Source organism: Coregonus lavaretus, assembly GCF_964263955.1.
Source record: "Coregonus lavaretus genome assembly, contig: HAP1_SCAFFOLD_680, whole genome shotgun sequence".
Lineage (NCBI taxonomy): Eukaryota > Metazoa > Chordata > Actinopteri > Salmoniformes > Salmonidae > Coregonus > Coregonus lavaretus.
The window spans coordinates 197,123-219,432 of NW_028164815.1; the positions used below are offsets into that span (position 1 = coordinate 197,123).

Here is a 22,310-nt window from a genome sequence, read left to right on the forward strand (position 1 = left end):
GAGACCCTGGTGTCGTAACTCAGGGTGATAGTGACATGTAGGAGAAGCCAGGGAGGGAAGGAGGGTCACCCTCACACACACAGACAGAAAGTCAGACAGACACGGGCCAGTCTGCTACCAGTGGCACACACACACACACACACACACACACACACACACACAAGCACACACAGATGTTTGCTCTCTGCTTCCTCTCTCACGGCGAGGCTGATATGATTGGCACTTAGGAAATCAGTGTGTTTTCACACCACACAACTCTGCCAAAGCTAACGTGTTAAATATCCACAACGCGGCAATGCTGCAGCAGCCCTGTCCATCTCCACTCACACAGACTCACTGCTCCCTTCACAAGAGAGAGCTGCAACATGTTGTCACTGAAATAAACAGTATCACTGTCAACTGTCAGTACACAAGTGTCCCAAACTATAAGCTCATGAGTTTATAAACGGTCTTATTAAACTATATTTCACCTCAGACAGTGTCGCTCCTAACCAGGGAGGAGTTACAAGATAATCACAGCTTGTTTCCCTTAAATCCAGAGACGCCATTCCCTGAGCACACTGGCAGGTCAGGTAAGTTTCAAGTTTTATTAGCCATACATACAGGATACACATGGTATACACCATGCAACAACAATAGAAAATCATCAAAGATAAGAATACGTAAGGGAAAGGGGATACCTAGCCATTTGCACAACTGAATGCATTCAACAGCAATGTGTCTTAAGCAATTAACCCAACTCCTCTGAATCAGAGAGGTGCAGGGGGCTGCCTTAATCGACATCCACATCATCGGCGCCCTGTCGCTGCCTTGCTCAAGAGCAGAACGGCTGATCTTTCCACTTTGCCCGGCCGGGGGAGTCGAACCAGCGACCTTTCGGTTACTGGCACAATGTTCTTAACCACTTAAGGGTAAGGTAAGTGTGTGTGTGTGTTTGTGTGACACCCCCCTAAAGGGCTTTCTGCGTTGGACTCTCAGGGGAGGCATTTTGTTTAAACTTTCAGGGGCACTCGGCCCATCTCTGAGACATGGCTCAAATGGAAAAAAAAGAAGAAGAAAACGATTGTGACAAAAGACTTCTCCCTCCCTTCAGTTATCAGCCATTCCTTCAGACACTCGCCTCCTCAGCCCAGGGGCAGGGAGTCTGCAGCCCCCCCCCCAAATAAAAGTGACTCAGTGAACCCCCTGTCCTCCAAGGAGGGATAGTGAGCTGGAGAGAGCCAACTGAAATTAATTAATATATATAACAATCTGAAATTAACTTCCCATAGCCACCAGCCATCTTTTAACTGGCGTAAGAGACTGAGTGGTGAGACATGGAGGGAGAAAGGGAGAGAATAGAGAGATAGAGAGATAGTTACAAATATGCTGTAAGACTGCTAGAAGTATAATTGTCCCACAAAGTAAAACTTCTCAATTATCCCATCCTAAAGATAGTTTAGTCCACCACCCCTATATTGCTATATTGCCAATCTAAGTGAAAAAGTAGTTACTATTATTAAGAGGAAAGCATTCAATCGGCCAAACAAACAAACAAAATATATACAGTGAGCAACAACAACAACAAAAAATACTAATAGAATTGCTCAGAGAAGGAGATGTTGTTTAACAAGTAATAAATATTTTTCTCATAAAGATATGGGTCAAAATTATTGGCACCCCTGTTTTCAATACCTTGAGATGATAACGGCACTGATCCTTTTTCATAAATGTTTTATGAGATTTGGTACCACGTTGGGAGGGATCTTAGACCATTCCTCCATACAGAATCTTTCCAGATCTTTGATATCCTGTCTGCGCTTATGGACTGCCCTCTTCAAATCAAACCACAGGTTTTCAATGGGGTTGAAGTCTGGAGACTGAGATGGCCAATGCAAAATGTTGATTTTACGGTCAATTAACAATTTCTTTGTGGATTCTGATGTGTGCTTGGGGTAATTGTATTGCTGGATGATCCACTTGCAGCCAAGATTCAGAGGCAACCAAGTTTTTGGCTAAAATGTCCTGGTACTGGGTAAAGTTAATGATGCCATTGATCTTAACAAGGGCTCCAGGACCAGTGGAAGCAAAATAGCCCCAAAACATCAAAGATCCACCACCATATTTTACAGTAGGTATGGGGTTATTTTCTGCTGGTCTCACTCTGTTAAGTTGAGGTACCTGGTGGTCCTCTGTAAGGCTCCTTCACTTCTCTGTCCTGTACTGAACCCCTGGCTGTGGTCCCCAGGCCTCAATCTGAGCTCTCTGCCAGCATCCTGGTGAAGTGTAGAGCAGCAGGTTCCTGGGTCAGGTTGTGGAGGCTGTAGGCATGGCCTGTTGGACAACACAGGGAGGGGGTCAGAAGGCATGGCCTGTTGGACAACACAGGGAGGGGGTCAGAAGGCATGGCCTGTTGGACAACACAGGGAGGGGGTCAGAAGGCATGGCCTGTTGGACAACACAGGGAGGGGGTCAGAAGGCATGGCCTGTTGGACAACACAGGGAAGGGGTCAGAAGGCATGGCCTGTTGGACAACACAGGGAAGGGGTCAGAAGGCATGGCCTGTTGGACAACACAGGGAGGGGGTCAGAAGGCATGGCCTGTTGGACAACACAGGGAGGGGGTCAGAAGGCATGGCCTGTTGGACAACACAGGGAGGGGGTCAGAAGGCATGGCCTGTTGGACAACACAGGGAGGGGGTCAGAAGGCATGGCCTGTTGGACAACACAGGGAGTGGGTCAGAAGGCATGGCCTGTTGGACAACACAGGGAGGGGGTCAGAAGGCATGGCCTGTTGGACAACACAGGGAGGGGGTCAGAAGGCATGGCCTGTTGGACAACACAGGGAGGGGGTCAGAAGGCATGGCCTGTTGGACAACACAGGGAGGGGGTCAGAAGGCATGGCCTGTTGGACAACACAGGGAGGGGGTCAGAAGGCATGGCCTGTTGGACAACACAGGGAGGGGGTCAGAAGGCATGGCCTGTTGGACAACACAGGGAGGGGGTCAGAAGGCATGGCCTGTTGGACAACACAGGGAGGGGGTCAGAAGGCATGGCCTGTTGGACAACACAGGGAGGGGGTCAGAAGGCATGGCCTGTTGGACAACACAGGGAAGGGGTCAGAAGGCATGGCCTGTTGGACAACACAGGGAAGGGGTCAGAAGGCATGGCCTGTTGGACAACACAGGGAGGGGGTCAGAAGGCATGGCCTGTTGGACAACACAGGGAAGGGGTCAGAAGGCATGGCCTGTTGGACAACACAGGGAAGGGGTCAGAAGGCATGGCCTGTTGGACAACACAGGGAAGGGGTCAGAAGGCATGGCCTGTTGGACAACACAGGGAGGGGGTCAGAAGGCATGGCCTGTTGGACAACACAGGGAAGGGGTCAGAAGGCATGGCCTGTTGGACAACACAGGGAGGGGGTCAGAAGGCATGGCCTGTTGGACAACACAGGGAGGGGGTCAGAAGGCATGGCCTGTTGGACAACACAGGGAGGGGGTCAGAAGGCATGGCCTGTCCTGGGTTCTAACTCACCACATGGGACCATGAAGGTCTGTCCTGGGTTATAATGGTTCTCTTTGCCGTTGATCGTCACAGTCACTGAGCTGGTTAGGAGGTTATACACCTGGAACAACAGCACACAGATGGTTAGGAGGTTATATACTCTGGAACAACACCACACAGATGGTTAGGAGGTTATACACCTGGAACAACACCACACAGATGGTTAGGAGGTTATACACCTGGAACAACACCACACAGATGGTTAGGAGGTTATATACTCTGGAACAACACCACACAGATGGTTAGGAGGTTATACACCTGGAACAACAGCACACAGATGGTTAGGAGGTTATACACCTGGAACAACACCACACAGATGGTTAGGAGGTTATATACTCTGGAACAACAGCACACAGATGGTTAGGAGGTTATACACCTGGAACAACACCACACAGATGGTTAGGAGGTTATACACCTGGAACAACACCACACAGATGGTTAGGAGGTTATACACCTGGAACAACACCACACAGATGGTTAGGAGGTTATACACCTGGAACAACACCACACAGATGGTTAGGAGGTTATACACCTGGAACAACACCACACAGATGGTTAGGATGTTATACACCTGGAACAACACCACACAGATGGTTAGGAGGTTATACACAAGGAACAACACCACACAGATGGTTAGGAGGTTATACACCTGGAACAACAACACACAGATGGTTAGGAGGTTATACACCTGGAACAACAACACACAGATGGTTAGGAGGTTATACACCTGGAACAACACCACACAGATGGTTAGGAGGTTATATACTCTGGAACAACAACACACAGATGGTTAGGAGGTTATACACCTGGAACAACACCACACAGATGGTTAGGAGGTTATACACCTGGAACAACACCACACAGATGGTTAGGAGGTTATACACCTGGAACAACACCACACAGATGGTTAGGAGGTTATACACCTGGAACAACACCACACAGATGGTTAGGAGGTTATATACTCTGGAACAACAGCCTGCTATTCGATCAGCCTACTGATCCATCACAGCCTGCTATTCGATCAGCCTACTGATCCATCACAGCCTGCTATTCGATCAGCCTACTGATCCATCACAGCCTGCTATTCGATCAGCCTACTGATCCATCACAGCCTGCTGTTCGATCAGCCTACTGATCCATCACAGCCTGCTGTTCGATCAACCTACTGATCCATCACAGCCTGCTATTCGATCAGCCTACTGATCCATCACAGCCTGCTGTTCGATCAGCCTACTGATCCATCACAGCCTGCTATTCGATCAGCCTACTGATCCATCACAGCCTGCTATTCGATCAGCCTACTGATCCAATCTTATTGAGCAGAATAAAAACAAATTTAAAAAAGGGAGGACGGCCTAGCAGTGATGAATTTAAGAACTTCTTCCAAGAAAAGATCATGATCCTTAGAAAACAAATTGTGGACTTTAATATGCGTATTTCTGCAAAACGCTGTTGTCCTGAGTCTGCACAGAACTGCCTACAGGACCCTATTCCAACTAAACTACTGAAAGAGCTACTTCCTGTGCTTGGTCCTCCTATGTTGAACATAATAAATGTCTCCCTATCCTCTGGATGTGAACCAAACTCACTAAAAGTGGCAGTAATAAAGCCTCTCCTGAAAAAGCCAAACCTGAAAAATAAAAATATCAGCCCTCTATATTGAATATGGAATCCCTCCCTCCCTCCCTCCCTCCCTCCCTCCCTCCCTCCCTCCCTCCCTCATCCAAAGCGACTTACAAAATGGTGCATTCACCTTATAGCCAGTGGGATAACCACTTTACAATGTTTTTTTATTTTTTTTTGGGGGGGGGGGGGGGGTAAAGAGGGGTAGAAGGATTACTTTATCCTATCCCAGGTATTCCTTAAATAGGTAGGGTTTCAAGTGTCTCCGGAAGGTGGTCAGTGACTCCGCTGTCCTGGCGTTGTGAAGGAGCTTGTTCCACCATTGGGGTGCCAGAGCAGCGAACAGTTTTGACTGGGCTGAGCGGGAACTGTGCTTCCGCAGAGGTAGGGGGGCCAGCAGGCCAGAGGTGGATGAACGCAGTGCCCTCGTTTGGGTGTAGGGACTGATCAGAGCCTGAAGGTACGGAGGTGCCGTTCCCCTCACAGCTCCGTAGGCAAGCACCATGGTCTTGTAGCAGATGCGAGCTTCAACTGGAAGCCAGTGGAGTGTGCGGAGGAGCGGGGTGACGTGAGAGAACTTGGGAAGGTTGAACACCAGACGGGCTGCAGCGTTCTGGATAAGTTGTAGGGGTTTAATGGCACAGGCAGGGAGCCCAGCCAACAGCGAGTTGCAGTAATCCAGACGGGAGATGACAAGTGCCTGGATTAGGACCTGTGCCGCTTCCTGTGTAAGGCAGGGTCGTACTCTCCGAATGTTGTAGAGCATGAACCTACAAGATCGGGTCACCGCCTTGATATTAGCGGAGAACGACAGGGTGTTGTCCAGGGTCACGCCAAGGCTCTTCGCACTCTGGGAGGAGGACACAACGGAGTTGTCAACCGTGATGGCGAGATCATGGAACGGGCAGTCCTTCCCCGGGAGGAAGAGCAGCTCCGTCTTGCCAAGGTTCAGCTTGAGGTGGTGATCCGTCATCCATACTGATATGTCTGCCAGACATGCAGAGATGCGATTCGCCACCTGGTTATCAGAAGGGGGAAAGGAGAAGATTAGTTGTGTGTCGTCTGAGTAGCAATGATAGGAGAGGCCATGTGAGGATATGACAGAGCCAAGTGACTTGGTGTATAGCGAGAATAGGAGAGGGCCTAGAACTGAGCCCTGGGGGACACCAGTGGTGAGAGCACGTGGTGCGGAGACAGATTCTCGCCACGCCACTTGGAAGGAGCGACCGGTCACGTAGGACGCAATCCAAGAGTGAGCCGCGCCGGAGATGCCCAGCTCGGAGAGGGTGGAGAGGAGGATCTGATGGTTCACAGTATCAAAGGCAGCGGATAGGTCTAGAAGGATAAGAGCAGAGGAGAGAGAGTTAGCTTTAGCAGTGCGGACAGCCTCTGTGACACAGAGAAGAGCAGTCTCAGTTGAATGACCAGTCTTGAAACCTGACTGGTTTGGATCAAGAAGGTCATTCTGAGAGAGATAGCAAGAGAGTTGGCTAAAGACGGCACGCTCAAGAGTTTTGGAGAGAAAAGAAAGAAGGGATACTGGTCTGTAGTTGTTGACATCAGAGGGATCGAGTGTTGGTTTTTTGAGAAGGGGTGCAACTCTCGCTCTCTTGAAGACGGAAGGGACATAGCCAGCGGTCAAGGATGAGTTGATCAGCGAGGTGAGGTAAGGGAGAAGGTCACCGGAGATGGTCTGGAGAAGAGAGGAGGGGATAGGGTCAAGCGGGCAGGTTTTTGGGCGGCCGGCCGTCACAAGTTGCAAGATTTTATCTGGAGAGAGAGGGGAGAAAGAAGTCAAAGCATAGGGTAGGGCAGTGTGAGCAGGACCAGCAGTGTCATTAGACTTAACAAACGAGGATCGGATGTCGTCAACCTTCTTTTCAAAATGGTTGACGAAGTCATCCACAGAGAGGGAGGAGGGAGGGGGAGGAGGAGGAGGATTCAGCAGGGAGGAGAAGGTGGCAAAGAGCTTCCTAGGGTTAGAGGCAGATGCTTGGAATTTAGAGTGGTAGAAAGTGGCTTTAGCAGCAGAAACAGATGAAGAAAATGTAGAGAGGAGGGAGTGAAAAGATGCCAGGTCCGCAGGGAGTCTAGTTTTCCTCCATTTCCACTCAGCTGCCCGGAGCCCTGTTCTGTGAGCTCGCAATGAGTCATCAAGCCACGGAGCTGGAGGGGAGGACCGAGCCGGCCGGGAGGATAGGGGACATAGAGAGTCAAAGGATGCAGAAAGGGAGGAGAGGAGGGTTGAGGAGGCAGAATCAGGAAATTGGAGGGAGAAGGATGGGGCAGAGGGAAGAGATGATAGGATGGAAGAGGAGAGAGTAGAGGGGGAGAGAGAGAGCGAAGGTTGCGACGGCGCATTACCATCTGAGTAGGGGCAGAGTGAGTAGTGTTGGAGGAGAGCGAGAGAGAAAAGGATACAAAGTAGTGGTCGGAGACATGGAGGGGAGTTGCAGTGAGATTAGTAGAAGAACAGCATCTAGTAAAGATGAGGTCAAGCGTATTGCCTGCCTTGTGAGTAGGGGGGGGGGCGGTGAGAGGGTGAGGTCAAAAGAGGAGAGGAGTGGAAAGGAGGCGGCAGAGAGAAATGAGTCAAAGGTAGACGTAGGGAGGTTGAAGTCCCCCAGAACTGTGAGGGGTGAGCCATCCTCAGGAAAGGAACTTATCAAGGCGTCAAGCTAATTGATGAACTCTCCAAGGGAACCTGGAGGGCGATAAATGACAAGGATGTTAAGCTTGAATGGGCTAGTGACTGTGACAGCATGGAATTCAAATGAGGAGATAGACAGATGAGTCAGGGGAAAAATAGAGAATGTCCACTTGGGAGAGATGAGGATTCCTGTGCCACCACCCCGCTGACCAGATGCTCTCGGGGTATGCGAGAACACATGGTCAGACGAGGAGAGAGCAGTAGGAGTAGCAGTGTTTTCAGTGGTAATCCATGTTTCCGTCAGCGCCAAGAAGTCGAGGGACTGGAGGGTAGCATAGACTGAGATGAACTCTGCCTTGTTGGCCACAGAACAGCAGTTCTAGAGGCTTCCTGAGACCTGGAACTCCACGTGGGTCGTGCGTGCAGGGACCACCAGGTTAGAGAGGCAGCAAAATTACATTTTATTAGCTGCTTCATTACATGAGTTGCATGTTCAATAATAGGCTATAGCCTTTTAACTGTAAGACTATAGGCTTGCTATTGTTGCATGTTTCCATTAAGCTGTTAACCTCTACGGGATCGGTGTCCCGTATACGGGACGGTTGAGCTAACATGCGCTAATGTGGTTAGCATGACTGTTGTAAGTAACAGCAAACTTTCCAGGACATAGACATGTCTTATATGGGCAGAAAGCTTAAATTATTGTTAATCTAACTGCACTGTCCAATTTACATTAGCCATTTCAGTGAAAAAATACTGAGGAGAGTGCACAACAACAAAAAACGTATCACGGCAACTGGTTTGATATATTCACCTCTGAAGGTAAATAATGTACTTACATTCAGTAATCTTGCTCTGATTTGTCATCCTAAGGGTCCCAAAGATAAAATGTAGCATCGTTTTGTTTGATAAAATCATTTTTTATATTCAAATGTAGGAACTGGGTTTTACAGTTTGAACCCCTGCTGTCTCTGGCTCCACACCCACCCCGCCCGGCCATCTAGATGTGTGAAAGTTAGTGTATAAGCTAATGATCCATCATGTATGACATTCCTGGGAGTGTGTAAACTTACAAAAATGATATGGTAATACAAAATATATATATGTTCTCTATAGTTATGTACTTGGAAATGTATCAATTACATTTCCAAGTACATAATAGTCCAGTATTGCAATGCTTCACTGGATCAATCCGAAACGTCACACACTGCTGCCATCTGTTGGCCAAAATCTAAATTGCGCCTAAACTGCAATATTATATTGTGGCCTTTCTCTTGCATTTCAAAGATGGAACAAAAAACACAAAAATGCATATTTTTTGTTTGTATTATCTTTTACCAGATCTAATGTGTTATATTCTCCTACATTAATTTCACAGTTACAAACTTCAAAGTGTTTCCTTTCAAATCGTATCAAGAATATGCATAGCCTTGCTTCAGGTCCTGAGCTACAGGCAGTTAGATTTGGGTATGTCATTTTAGGTGAAAATTGAAAAAAAAGGGTCCGATCCATAAGAGGTTAATTAATGAAACATTTCCGTTCCTTGTATGCATGCATACTGTTAGGCAAATCAGTTTGTTGTCCGGTTAATGAGGGTAGGTTCGCCAGCAGCAAAATATACCGAAATGTGCATCCCTATTTCAAACTTTGGGCGACTCACGATATATCACTACATTTTAAAAGTTCTCTGAATAAGTTTTGTTGCACAATTAAAAAGGTCAAAACACAAAATTATACCTAAATATAAGCCTTCCACAGCCACACTAATAATTACATTATTTTATCAAAATAGTTTAACCTTTTTTTGCAATAATCACTATTCTGGCTTTCATGTCTGTCTATGAAAATTCCCTTTTTGTAACAAATTGAATCAGAACTATCCACAACGCACATCCACTAATAATGACCAACATCTTGTAGCAGTCATTATAGAAAATTAACACGGGCCTCATAAACAAATCTCTCAAGCACAAGCCCACGTGTTAGTGATTAGCCAGCTAATCTTTATATTTAAAGGCAAGCCAACTTGGATCTATTTGCTTGCTAAGACGGTAGAACAGTTGAACTGTTATGAACACACCCTCCTGGCCGCCTCCAATTGTTTGAACACCTGTTCACTTTAAGATATTGAAATCAAGTAGCCTACCTGGATAAGATGCTTATTTCTCAGAATAACAACAAGTTGGCAATTCCTTATATAAATGCGTATTTTTGTGCTCATTGCACATTTATAACACACAGACTAGACAGCTGACAGCCTGTGGCTAGATTGCTGCTAGCTGTACTGAGCATTACTTTACCACATGTTCATTGACACTCTCGTTTTGGTCTGCTCTGTTCTACATGTTGGAAGTTGAGACATAAAAAGGGTATAGTTAGAAAGGCTAACTTCTCCTCTATTACAGTAAAATAATGTCTCTGTGTTTCTGTGTCCATATGACCGGTTCTGTTGGACCAAACCTCAAATGCAAATAGCGAGTTTAAACAAATCAAATCAAATTTTATTTGTTACATTTTTCGTAAACAACAAGTGTAGATTTACAGTGAAATGCTTACTTACGGGCCCTTCCCAACAATGCAGAGAGAATTTTTTTTATAAATATTAACACGAGCCGGGGGAGGGGCTTGGTGTCTGTGGAGTGTTAAAGAGGAGGGGCTTGGTGTCTGTGGAGTGTTAAGGAGGAGGGGCTTGGTGTCTGTGGAGTGTTAAGGGGGAGGGGCTTGGTGTCTGTGGAGTGTTAAGGAGGAGGGGCTTGGTGTCTGTGGAGTGTTAAGGAGGAGGGGCTTGGTGTCTGTGGAGCGTTAAGGAGGAGGGGCTTGGTGTCTGTGGAGCGTTAAGGAGGAGGGGCTTGGTGTCTGTGGAGTGATAAGGAGGAGGGGCTTGGTGTCTGTGGAGTGTTAAGGAGGAGGGGCTTGGTGTCTGTGGAGTGTTAAGGAGGAGGGGCTTGGTGTCTGTGGAGTGATATAGGCATTTGGAACATCGCTCTAAAACATTCATTCGATATATTGCCCAGCCCTACACTCATTCTGATATGACGTATCTGACATCACTCTGAACTGATATTCTCATTCTGATATGATAAACACTATACAGTGGGGGAAAAAAGTATTTAGTCAGCCACCAATTGTGCAAGTTATCCCACTTAAAAAGATGAGAGAGGCCTGTAATTTTCATCATAGGTACACGTCAACTATGACAGACAAAATGAGGGAAAAAAATCCAGAAAATCACATTGTAGGATTTTTTATGAATTTATTTGCAAATTATGGTGGAAAATAAGTATTTGGTCAATAACAAAAGTTTCTCAATACTTTGTTATATACCCTTTGTTGGCAATGACACAGGTCAAACGTTTTCTGTAAGTCTTCACAAGGTTTTCACACACTGTTGCTGGTATTTTGGCCCATTCCTCCATGCAGATCTCCTCTAGAGCAGTGATGTTTTGGGGCTGTCGCTGGGCAACACGGACTTTCAACTCCCTCCAAAGATTTTCTATGGGGTTGAGATCTGGAGACTGCAGGACCTTGAAATGCTTCTTACGAAGCCACTCCTTCGTTGCCCGGGCGGTGTGTTTGGGATCATTGTCATGCTGAAAGTCCCAGCCACGTTTCTTCTTCAATGCCCTTGCTGATGGAAGGAGGTTTTCAGTCAAAATCTCACGATACATGGCCCCATTCATTCTTTCCTTTACACGGATCAGTCGTCCTGGTCCCTTTGCAGAAAAACAGCCCCAAAGCATGATGTTTCCAACCCCATGCTTCACAGTAGGTATGGTGTTCTTTGGATGCAACTCAGCATTCTTTGTCCTCCAAACACGACGAGTTGAGTTTTTACCAAAAAGTTATATTTTGGTTTCATCTGACTATATGACATTCTCCCAATCCTCTTCTGGATCATCCAAATGCACTCTAGCAAACTTCAGACGGGCCTGGACATGTACTGGCTTAAGCAGGGGGACACGTCTAGCACTGCAGGATGAGTCCCTGGCGGCGTAGTGTGTTACTGATGGTAGGCTTTGTTACTTTGGTCCCAGCTCTCTGCAGGTCATTCACTAGGTCCCCCCGTGTGGTTCTGGGATTTTTGCTCACCGTTCTTGTGATCATTTTGACCCCACGGGGTGAGATCTTGCGTGGAGCCCCAGATCGAGGGAGATTATCAGTGGTCTTGTAATGGTGTTGTCTAATGCAAGAAATAGACCTCTGAACCTTTCACCTGTTACTACCTGTCAGGGCAAGGAGATTGAGGTTGTAACCTCATATAAATATCTTGGAATTCTAATTGATGACGGCCTCTCTTTTAAATTGCATATTCAACAACTTAAAAAAATTGAAGCTGAAATTGGGATTTTATTTTAGGAATAAGGCCTGTTTTTCTTTTGAAGCCAGAAGGAGGCTAGTATCAGCTACATTTATGCCTTTACTAGACTATGGGGATATTTTATATATGAATGCTTCCGCTCAGTGTTTGAGATCAATTGACACTATCATGGTACTTTGAGATTTATTTTAAACTGCAAAACCCTTACGCACCACTGTACTTTGTATACCAGGGTGGGCTGGCCTTCTCTAGTCACTCGTAGGCTCAGTCACTGGTATACTTTTATTTACAAAGCCATTTTGGGTTTACTACCTTTTTATTTGGGCATTTTTATTGTTCAGAAATGTGGTGGGTACTCTCTTCGTTCACTGGACTTTATCCTGCTAACTGTTCCAAATGTCCGAACTGAATTTGGTAAAAGGTCTATTATGTACTTTGCGCCATCGTCTTGGAACACCTTACAAAATAATTTTAAACTGGAAGAACTTGTCCCGATTGGGGTTTTTAAATCTCTGATGAAGGATTTTGAGGCTGATTCCCTGACCTGTCAATGTTTTTAATTTGCTGTTTTTGATATTGTTATACTCTTGTGAATTCATGAATGGTTTTTACTAGATTACTTGTAGTTTTTCATGTTGTATGTCTGTAATTTTTTGTAATGACTTGGTGCTGCCTATCTTGGCCAGGACGCTCTTGAAAAAGAGATTTTAAATCTGAATGAGCCCTTCCTGGTTAAATAAAGGTTAAATAAATAAAAATGTCTTCCATTTCCTAATAATTGCTCCCACAGTTGATTTCTTCAAACCAAGCTGCTTACCTATTGCAGATTCAGTCTTCCCAGCCTGGTGCAGGTCTACAATTTTGTTTCTGGTGTCCTTTGACAGCTCTTTGGTCTTGGCCATAGTGGAGTTTGGAGTGTGACTGTTTGAGGTTTATACTGATAACAAGTTCAAACATCTGCCATTAATACAGGTAACGAGTGGAGGACAGAGGAGCCTCTTAAAGAAGAAGTTACAGGTCTGTGAGAGCCAGAAATCTTGCTTGTTTGTAGGTGACCAAATACTTATTTTCCACCATAATTTGCAAATAAATTCATTAAAAATCCTACAATGTGATTTTCAGGATTTTTTTTCTCTCAATTTGTCTGTCATAGTTGATGTGTACCTATGATGAAAATGACAGGCCTCTCTCATCTTTTTAAGTGGGAGAACCTGCACAATTGGTGGCTGACTAAATACTTTTTTTCCCCACTGTATATACAGCAGTATGTGGACACACTCATCAGAAATGGGTACAGATAGATACTTTTGTATATATAGTGTATGTTGACACCCCTTCAAATTAGTGGATTCGGCCATTTCAGCCACACCTGTTGCTGACAGGTGTATAAAATCGAGCACACAGCCACACAATCTCCATAGACAAACATTGGCAGTAGAATGGCCTTACTGAAGAGCTCAGCGACTTTCAACGTGGCAACGTCATAGGATGCCACCTTAACAACAAGTCAGTTCGTCAAATTTCTGCCCTGCTAGAGCTGCCCCGGTCAACTGTAAGCGCTGTTATTATGAAGTGGAAACGTCTAGGAGCAACAACGGCTCAGCCGCAAGGTGGTAGGCCACACAAGCTCACAGAACGGGAACACGAGTGCTGAAGCACATAGCGCGTAAAAATGGTCTGTCCTCGGTTGCAACACTCACTACCGAGTTCCAAACTGCCTCCGGAAGCAACGTCAGAACAAGAACTGTTCGTCGGGAGTCTTCATGAAATGGGTTTCCATGGCCGAGCAGCCGCACACAAGCCTAAGGTCACCATTCGCAATGCCAAGCGCCAGCTGGAGTGGTGTAAAGCTCGCCACCATTGGACTCTGAAGCAGTGGAAACGCGTTCTGTGGAGTGATGAATCACATTTCACCATCTGGTTGTCCGACGGACAAATCTGGGTTTGGCGGACGCCAAGAGAACGCTATAGTGCCAACTGTAAAGTTTGGTGGAGGAGGAATAATGGTCTGGGGCTGTTTTTCATGGTTCAGGCTAGGCCCCTTAGTTCCAGTGAAGGGAAATCTTAACGCTACAGCATACAATGACATTCTAGACGATTCTGTGCTTCCAACTTTGTGGCATCAGTTTGGGGAAGGCCCTTTCCTGTTTCTGCATCACAATGCCCCTGTGCACAAAGCGAGGTCCATACAGAAAAGGTTTGTCGAGATCGGTGTAGAAGAACTTGACTGGCCTGCACAGAGCCCTGACCTCAACCCCATCGAACACCTTTGGGATGAATTGGAACACCGACTGCAAGCCAGGCCTAATCGCCCAACATCAGTGCCCGACCTCACTAATGCTCTTGTGGCTGAATGGAAGCAAATCCCCGCAGCAATGTTCCAACATCTAGTGGAAAGCCTTCCCAGAAGAGTGGAGGCTGTTATAGCAGCAAAGGGGGGACCAACTCCATATTAATGCCCATGATTTAGGAATAAGATGTTAGACGAGCAGGTGTCCACATACTTTTGGTCATGTAGCGCACCTAAAGGTTAGGGGTCAGGGTTACTCACAGTGGTAGCGCTGTGGTCCACCAGCAGAGGGTTAGGGGTTAAAGGTTACTCACAGTGGTAGCGCTGTGGTCCACCAGCAGAGGGTTAGGGGTTAAAGGTTACTCACAGTGGTAGCGCTGTGGTCCACCAGCAGAGGGTTAGGGGTTAAAGGTTACTCACAGTGGTAGCGCTGTGGTCCACCAGCAGAGGTTTCTTCATGTAGGAGCCCAGCAGGATCTTTCCATTAGAGAAGGCTTCAGCCAGCAGGTCCATCTTGTAACCCAGAGCTCTGTCTCGGTACGAGAACCACTGGAAATGATCTGGGCTGATCTGGCCTCCCTCTGACGACAACAACACAACACAACATTACACTATTGTTGACCTATTGCCCCATCTCTGTCTGTTTGTACGTACGTTTCCCGGTGGCAGGCCAGAGCAGAGCCAGCCAGTCGGCGAGGTTGGCCTTGTCCTCCAGCTGCAGTGTGATGGCTCTAAGAGGAGGAGCACAAACAGCCACAGTCACAGCCTCAGGATCTGACAGCACGATACCAGGAGGGACAGACGGATGGACAGACGGATGGATAGACAGATGGGGCGTCACTCTGGATGACGGGAGCCCTGTCATGGAGAGGTCAGGGTTAGAGGTCAGAGGTCAGAGGTATAACAAGATAGTATTATATAAATAAAGGATTGTAACGTTTCTGGGTTGGCTCTGCATTCATCTTGGAACCAGATCGGTCCAATGTTTCTAACTACAGTCCTTCAGAAAGGGTTAGGGTTAGTACACTCCTTCAGACAGTATTCACACTCCTTCAGAAAGTATTCACACTCCTTCAGAAAGTATTCACACTCCTTCAGAAAGTATTCACACTCCTTCAGAAAGTACTTCAGACAGTATTCACACTCCTTCAGACAGTATTCACACTCCTTCAGACAGTATTCACACTCCTTCAGACAGTATTCACACTCCTTCAGACAGTATTCACACTCCTTCAGACAGTATTCACACTCCTTCAGACAGTATTCACACTCCTTGACGTTTTCCACATTTAGTTGTTACAGCCTGATTTTAAAATGGATTCAATAGAGATTTTTTTTGTCACTGGCCTACACACAATAACCCATAATGTCAAAGTGGAATTATGTTTAAATTCTTTTTACAAATAGATGAAAAGCTGAAATGTCTTTAGTCAATAAGTATTCAACCCCTTTGTTATGGCAAGCCTAAATAAGTTCAGGAGTAACAATTTGCTTAACGAGTCACATAAGTTGTGTGGACTCACTCTGTGTGCAATAATAGTGTTAACATGATTTTTGAATGACTACCTCATCTCTGTACCGGTCAGGGATTTCACCATGAGGCCATGGTGACTAAAACAGTTAGAGTTGAATGGACCAGACCAGACCATCTTAATACTATTTAATTGACCAGACCAGACCAGACCAGACCATCTTAATACTATTTAATGGACCAGACCATCTTAATACTATTTAATGGCTGTGATAGGAGAAAACTGAGGATGGATCAACAACATTGTAGTTACTCCACAATACTAACCTAAATGACAGTGTGAAAAGAAAAGAAGGAAGCCTGTACAGAATAAAAATATTCTAAAACATGCATCCGGTTTGCAATAAGGCACTAAAGTAAAACTGCAAAACATTTGGTAAAGTAATTAACTAGAGGAAAACCTGGTTCAGTCTGCTTTCCACCAGACACTGGGAGGTGAATTCACCTTTCAACAGGACAATAACCTAAAACACAAGGCCAAATCTACACTGGAGTTGCTTACCAAGAAGACAGTGAATGTTCCTGAGTGGCCTAGTTACAGTTTTGACTTAAATCTACTTAAATCTATGGCAAGACCTGAAAATGGCTGTCTAGCAATGATCAACAACTAACTTGACAGAGCTTGAAGAATTTTGAAAAGAATAATGGGCAAACGTTGTACAATCCAGGTGTGGAATGCTCTTAGAGACTTACCCAGAAAGACTCACAGCTGTAATCGCTGCCAAAAGGTACTTCTACAAAGTATTGACTCAGAGGTGTGAATACTTATGTGAATTAGACATTTCAGTATTTCATTGTCAATAAATTAGCAACCATTTCTAAAAACATGTTTTCCCTTTGTCATTACGGGGTACTGTGTGTAGATGGGGGAGATTTAATTTGGATCCATTTTTAACTCAACAAAATAAGTCAAGAGGTTTGAATACTTTCTGAAGGCACTGTAGTTTAAATGTGTTAAATTAAATCAAACTTTATTTAAAGTGCATTTAAAATCCCAACACACTTTAAATGAAAACAATCTAATTAAAAAAGTCAAAGCAAACAGGAAGCAGTAAGCAAACAGGAAGCAGTAAGGCACAATGCTCTGCACTTACAGATGTCCTCATGCTCTTCACAATCCTCCAGTTCAATCATGGAAGACGGTCCGCTTTCGAAACTTTCTAACCTGTTGACAAAAAGGAATGGATCTCCTGACATCACGTTGGACAACAGTCACTCATAACGTTGTTTAGAAGAGAAGCAACAGTAAGAAATACCCTATATATATATACAGCAGTATGTGGAAACCACTTCAAATTAGTGGATTCTGCTATTTCAGCCTCACCCGTTGTTGACAGGTGTATTAAATCGAGCACACAGCCATGCAATCTCCATAGACAAACATTGGCAGTAGAATGTCCTTAATGAAGAGCTCAGCGACTTTCAACGTGGCACCGTCATAGGATGACACCTTTCCAACAAGTCCGTTCGCCCTGCTAGAGCTGCCCCGGTCAACTGTCAGTGCTGTTATTGTGAAGAGGTCTAGGAGCAACAACAGCTCAGCCATGAAGTGGTAGGCCACACAAGCTCACAGAACGGGACCGCCGACTGCTGAAGCGTGTAAAACTTGTCTGTAAGAAAGATTTCTTTATACTATCCCAGGTATTCATTAAAGAGGTGGGGTTTCAAGTGTCTCTGGAAGGTGGTGAGTGACTCCGCTGTCCTGGCGTCGTGAGGGAGCTTGTTCCACCATTGGGGTGCCAGAGCAGCGAACAGTTTTGACTGGGCTGACCGGGAACTATGCTTCCGTAGAGGTAGGGGAGCTAGCAGGCCAGAGGTGGATGAACGTAGTGCCCTCGTTTGGGTGTAGGGACTGATCAGAGCCTGAATGTAAGGAGGTGCCGTTCCCCTCACAGCTCCATAGGCAAGCACCAGGGTCTTGTAGTAGATGCGAGCCTCAACTGGAAGCCAGTGGAGTGTGCGGAGGAGCGGGGTGACGTGAGAGAACATGGGAAGGTCGAACACCAGACGGGCTGCAGCGTTCTGGATAAGTTGTAGGGGTTTAATGGCACAGGCAGGGAGCCCAGCCAACAGCGAGTTGCAGTAATCCAGACGGGAGATGACAAGTGCCTGGATTAGGACCTGGCCGCTTTCTGTCTTTCAAGTCAGTTTATGAAAATGCCCTTTTTTGTTACAAATGTAACTTGAACCATGAATAAACACATTCACTAATAATGACTAACTTCTTGTAGCAGGCATTAGAGGCTATAGAACAATCTCTCAAGCCCACGTGCTAGTGAATAGCCAGCTAATCTTTACCTGGATGTATTTGCTTGCTAACAAGGTTCAACAGTTGAATTGTTATGACCACACCCTTCTGTCTGTCTCCAACTGTTTGAACAGCATGCTAGCCTGTCCACTTTGTTCAGATGTTGAAATCAAGTGGCCTACCTTATTTCTCAGAATGAGAACGAGTTGCCAATTCCTTATATAATTGTTTTATGCTTATGCACATTTATAAACAGACTAGACAGCTAGGATAACAGTCTTTGGCTAAAATGCTGCTAACGGTACGTGGTACCACAATGCCGCGCGCGACAAACTGAGCATTAATTTTCCAGAATCAATGTTCATTGATACTCTGGTTTTAGTAGTGTCTGCTCTGTGCGCAATTTGAGGAGTTGAGACATAAAAAGCGTATCGTTAAAAAACGTAACTTCTCTATTATAGTAAAATGTCTCAATGTGTTTGTGTCCATATGACCGATTCTGTTGGACCAAACCTCAAAATGCAAATAGCGAGTTGAAACCGCTCGTCAGAGAGGAAGATGTGATATCACAACTTTGTTGGCGTGAGAGGCAGGGGGAGGGGCTTGGTGTGTAAACTATAGAGGAAGAGGCGAAGCGCTAGAATCTGTCCAAAAATAAGGGTAATGTGTTTATATGGGCTTATTTTGGACCTATTCTTTTTGCCTGCCTTCCCACCTCTGGGCTGACGACTCCCATTGTTAGGGAGGAGACGTGCATCTCGTCAGTATATAGATCTCTGAGCAAAAGAGACCAGAAAAAAAACAATGAGAAAAAGCTGATAAAAACTAAAAACTAAACCATGATTCATGCGATACAGGCATTTGGAATATCGCTCAAAAACTCACATTCTAATTAATCAAATTCATTTGATATATCGCCTAGTCAGAAGTAACAGTGTTGAAAAGAGAAGCAACAGTCAGAAGTAACAGTGTTTAGAAGGAACATTTAGAAGTAAAGGTGTTGAGAAGCAACAAACAGAAGTAAGTGTTGAGAAGCAACAGTCAGAAGTAACAGTGTTTAGGAGTGTACTTACGTGTTGTCTGAGAGTCGGTTGTTGCTTTGGGAGAAGTCTTGGCGTCTGGTCTTTTTCCCCAGCTTTCCAACAGGCTCTATGTAGACAGTATTGGCACTCAGATCCACAAGGCTGGAGCTCCTGTCACTGGCTGGGTCCTGGGAGGGGTCCTTAGCTGGACCAGTGCTGAGGCTGACGCTGGGACTCTGGGCTGACTGCTCTTCAGGGAATAGGGCTTTCCTCCCTGAAGTCTGCAACGTGCTTCTGACAGTGGCCACCGGGAGCGCTTCTCTGCCCGAGGAGAAGATGGCGCCAAAGGTGGCCAGAGAGCGCTTGACCGTCTTGGGAGTGGAGAGGTCCTTCCTCTTCACCAGGGTCTGAACTGCTCCAGGTCGAGGTGAGGAGGCTGTGTTGCCGTTCTGAGGAGGTCGCAGGGACTTAGCAGGCCTGGTCCGGACTGGTCTGGGCTTGGACTTACTTCTCACCACCTTGCGTTTTGATGGCCCGTCCTCCTGCCCTGACTCCACAGAGGAATGTCTTGCTGGTTTAGATGTAGTTGTCTTGTTATTCTGTTTGGACTTGTTGTCTGTCTCTGTGAGCTGTGTGTTGACAGGACTGATGAGCCACCAGGGACCAGGCTCGGTCCTCTTCCTCTTCCCTGCTAACTGGGAGGAGTCAGCCTCACCAGTAGGGGCGGGGCAGACCTCCTGGGCCTTACAATTGGCTGGAACCTTAGAGATGACTCGTCTCTGTCCTGTTGGTGCCAACTGTAGAACTGTGGAGGAAAGACAACATTACATCTAGCCTTTTATGTAAACTACATTTTTTCCCATTGATTGTTTTGTGAATGTTTTTTATATATTTTTTTATTTGTTGAGAGCTCTTACAAAACATATTCCTATACCTACAAATGGCATGATACAACTTGAACTTGTGATGAACGTTGTAGTCAGAAAAACCATCATGATGTGTGATGTCAGCTGTCAGGGGATATTACCTGGAGAAACATCCTGGTCTGCCGCCTGGTCTTCAGCTGATGATTGGTCTGCAGCCGCTTCACTCTCCTCCTCCATGGTGACGGGCTCCTCCCCAGCTCGACCTGACAGTCTCCTGGTCTTCCCAGACTGCCGGCCTCGTCCTCGGCTCGTCTTGGGGTTCACCTTGTCACCTTGGATACCAGCTTTGGATTTAGAGATTCTGGGAACTTTCTTTTCTGTTTTGGTGTGGCTAGGTTTAGGCTTGGCCCCTCCTCCTGGTGCCTCTTGTTCCAGGTCACCTGCTGTCGTTGGTTCAGATAACAGGTTGTTGACTTTCTTCTTGTCTTGTTCTATGTGGTCTGCCTCGAGGTCAACATGATTAACAGGCCCATCACCCTAAGGTCCTACCCCCTGGGGACTAGAGTCCCTCTCCTTCCTGGTTGTAGGATTCTTTCCCTTCTTCTCTTTAGTTGTCCGAGGTCTGTCTGTCCCTCCTGATCTCTGATTGGCTGTAGCCTTGGTGAGTATGTCTGCTGAGGCATTGTCACTACTGTGTGATTGGTTCTGCTGCTTTGGTCGTGGTTTGGCTGTGGTCCTGATGGGGTCAAACTTCCAGCGAAGGGAGAACCAGGGAGGCTCATAATCCTCCAGGATCAGGAAGTCATCCTCCAGCTCGGTGAGAGGAGGTTCTCTCACTGGAGACGCCAGGGCTTTCCTAGGACTGAACAGAAACAGGGCTTTAACCCTCTGACCTATAACCCTAGCCTCTAACCCTTTCCTAGGGCTGACCAGAAACACAGCATTGACCACAGCCTCTGACCTCTAACCCTTTCCTAGGGCTTATGAGTGAGAAAGTTAGACGCACAAATATCATACCCCAAAAATGCTAAACTCCCCTGTTATTGTAATGGTGAGAGGTTAGCATGTCTTGGTGGGATATTTGTGCGTCTAACTTTCTCACTCATCATTATTCATGATTCATTCAGGACTATCCGTAATCATGGTAGTATCCACATTAATGTAGTAGTGTTTCAAAACATATTCTCTTCTGATTTACAAAAGAAGTGTCTCCAAAATGACAATGATTTACCATAAAATGGGGGGACAACGTAAAAAGGGCAGTAATTTCTAAACGGTCTAAACCCGATATGGATGAAAATACCCTCAAATTAAAGCTGACAGTCTGTACTTTAACCTCAGTCATTGTATCATTTCAAATCCAAAGTGCTGGAGTACAGAGCCAAGACAACAAAATAATTGTCACTGTCCCAATACTTTGAGCTCCCTGTATTCTGCCCTGTAGCAAAGAGAAAATGTTGCGGTTTTAAAGCTAATTTGCTGCAATTATATGCATTTAGCCATGCAGTGTTCTTTTGGTCACACATAAAATATAAACTGACAGTACAAAACATTAAGAACACCTTCCTAATATTGAGTTGCACCCCCTTTTGCCCTCAGAACAGCCTCAATTCATCGGAGCACGGACTCTACAAGGTGTCGAAAGCGTTCCACAGAGATGCTGGCCCATGTTGACTCCAATGCTTCCCACAGTTGTGTCAAGTTGTCTGGATGTCCTTTGGGGGGTGGACCATTATTGATACACACAGGAAACTACTGAGCATGAAAAACCCAGCAGCGTTGCAGTTCTTGACACAAACTGGTGCGCCTGGCATGACTCCGGTCTCCTCTCCTTCATCTACACTGACTGAAGTGGATTTAACAAGTGACATCAATAAGAGATCATAGCTTTCACCTGGATTCACCTGGTCCCTCTATGTCAGATGCCATACACACCGTCTGCCCGTTTCAGTTGAAACCATGATTCATCGCTGAAGAGCACACTTCACCAGTGTGCCAGTGGCCATTGAAGGTGAGCATTTGCCCACTGAAGTCAGGTCAAGACCCTGGTGAGGACGACGAGCACGCAGATGAGCTTCCCTGAGACAATTTCTGACAGTTTGTGCAGAAATTATTCGGTTGTGCAAACCCAGTTTAATCAGCTGTCCTGGTGGCTGGTCTCAGACGATCCCGCAGGTGAAGAAGCCGGATGTGGAGGTCCTAGACTGGCCGGTTGGACGT

The 22,310-nt window shown here is 46.1% G+C and overlaps 1 protein-coding gene across 1 annotated transcript; it reads right to left on the bottom strand.

The window, feature by feature from the left end:
• Positions 1–3,477: 3,477 nt before the first annotated feature.
• Positions 3,478–21,073, bottom strand: LOC311116592 (uncharacterized protein; the record flags this gene model as incomplete). The annotated part of the gene is made up of 6 exons (XM_084191662.1): positions 20,252–21,073; positions 19,276–20,029; positions 17,049–17,119; positions 15,078–15,281; positions 14,844–15,004; positions 3,478–3,603 (listed from the first exon to the last, which is right to left on the bottom strand). Exons 1-6 carry the CDS (start codon positions 20,325–20,327, stop codon positions 3,478–3,480), a joined length of 1,392 nt encoding a protein of 463 aa, XP_084047788.1. The 5' UTR covers positions 20,328–21,073.
• Between the last annotated feature and the right edge of the window lie 1,237 nt (positions 21,074–22,310).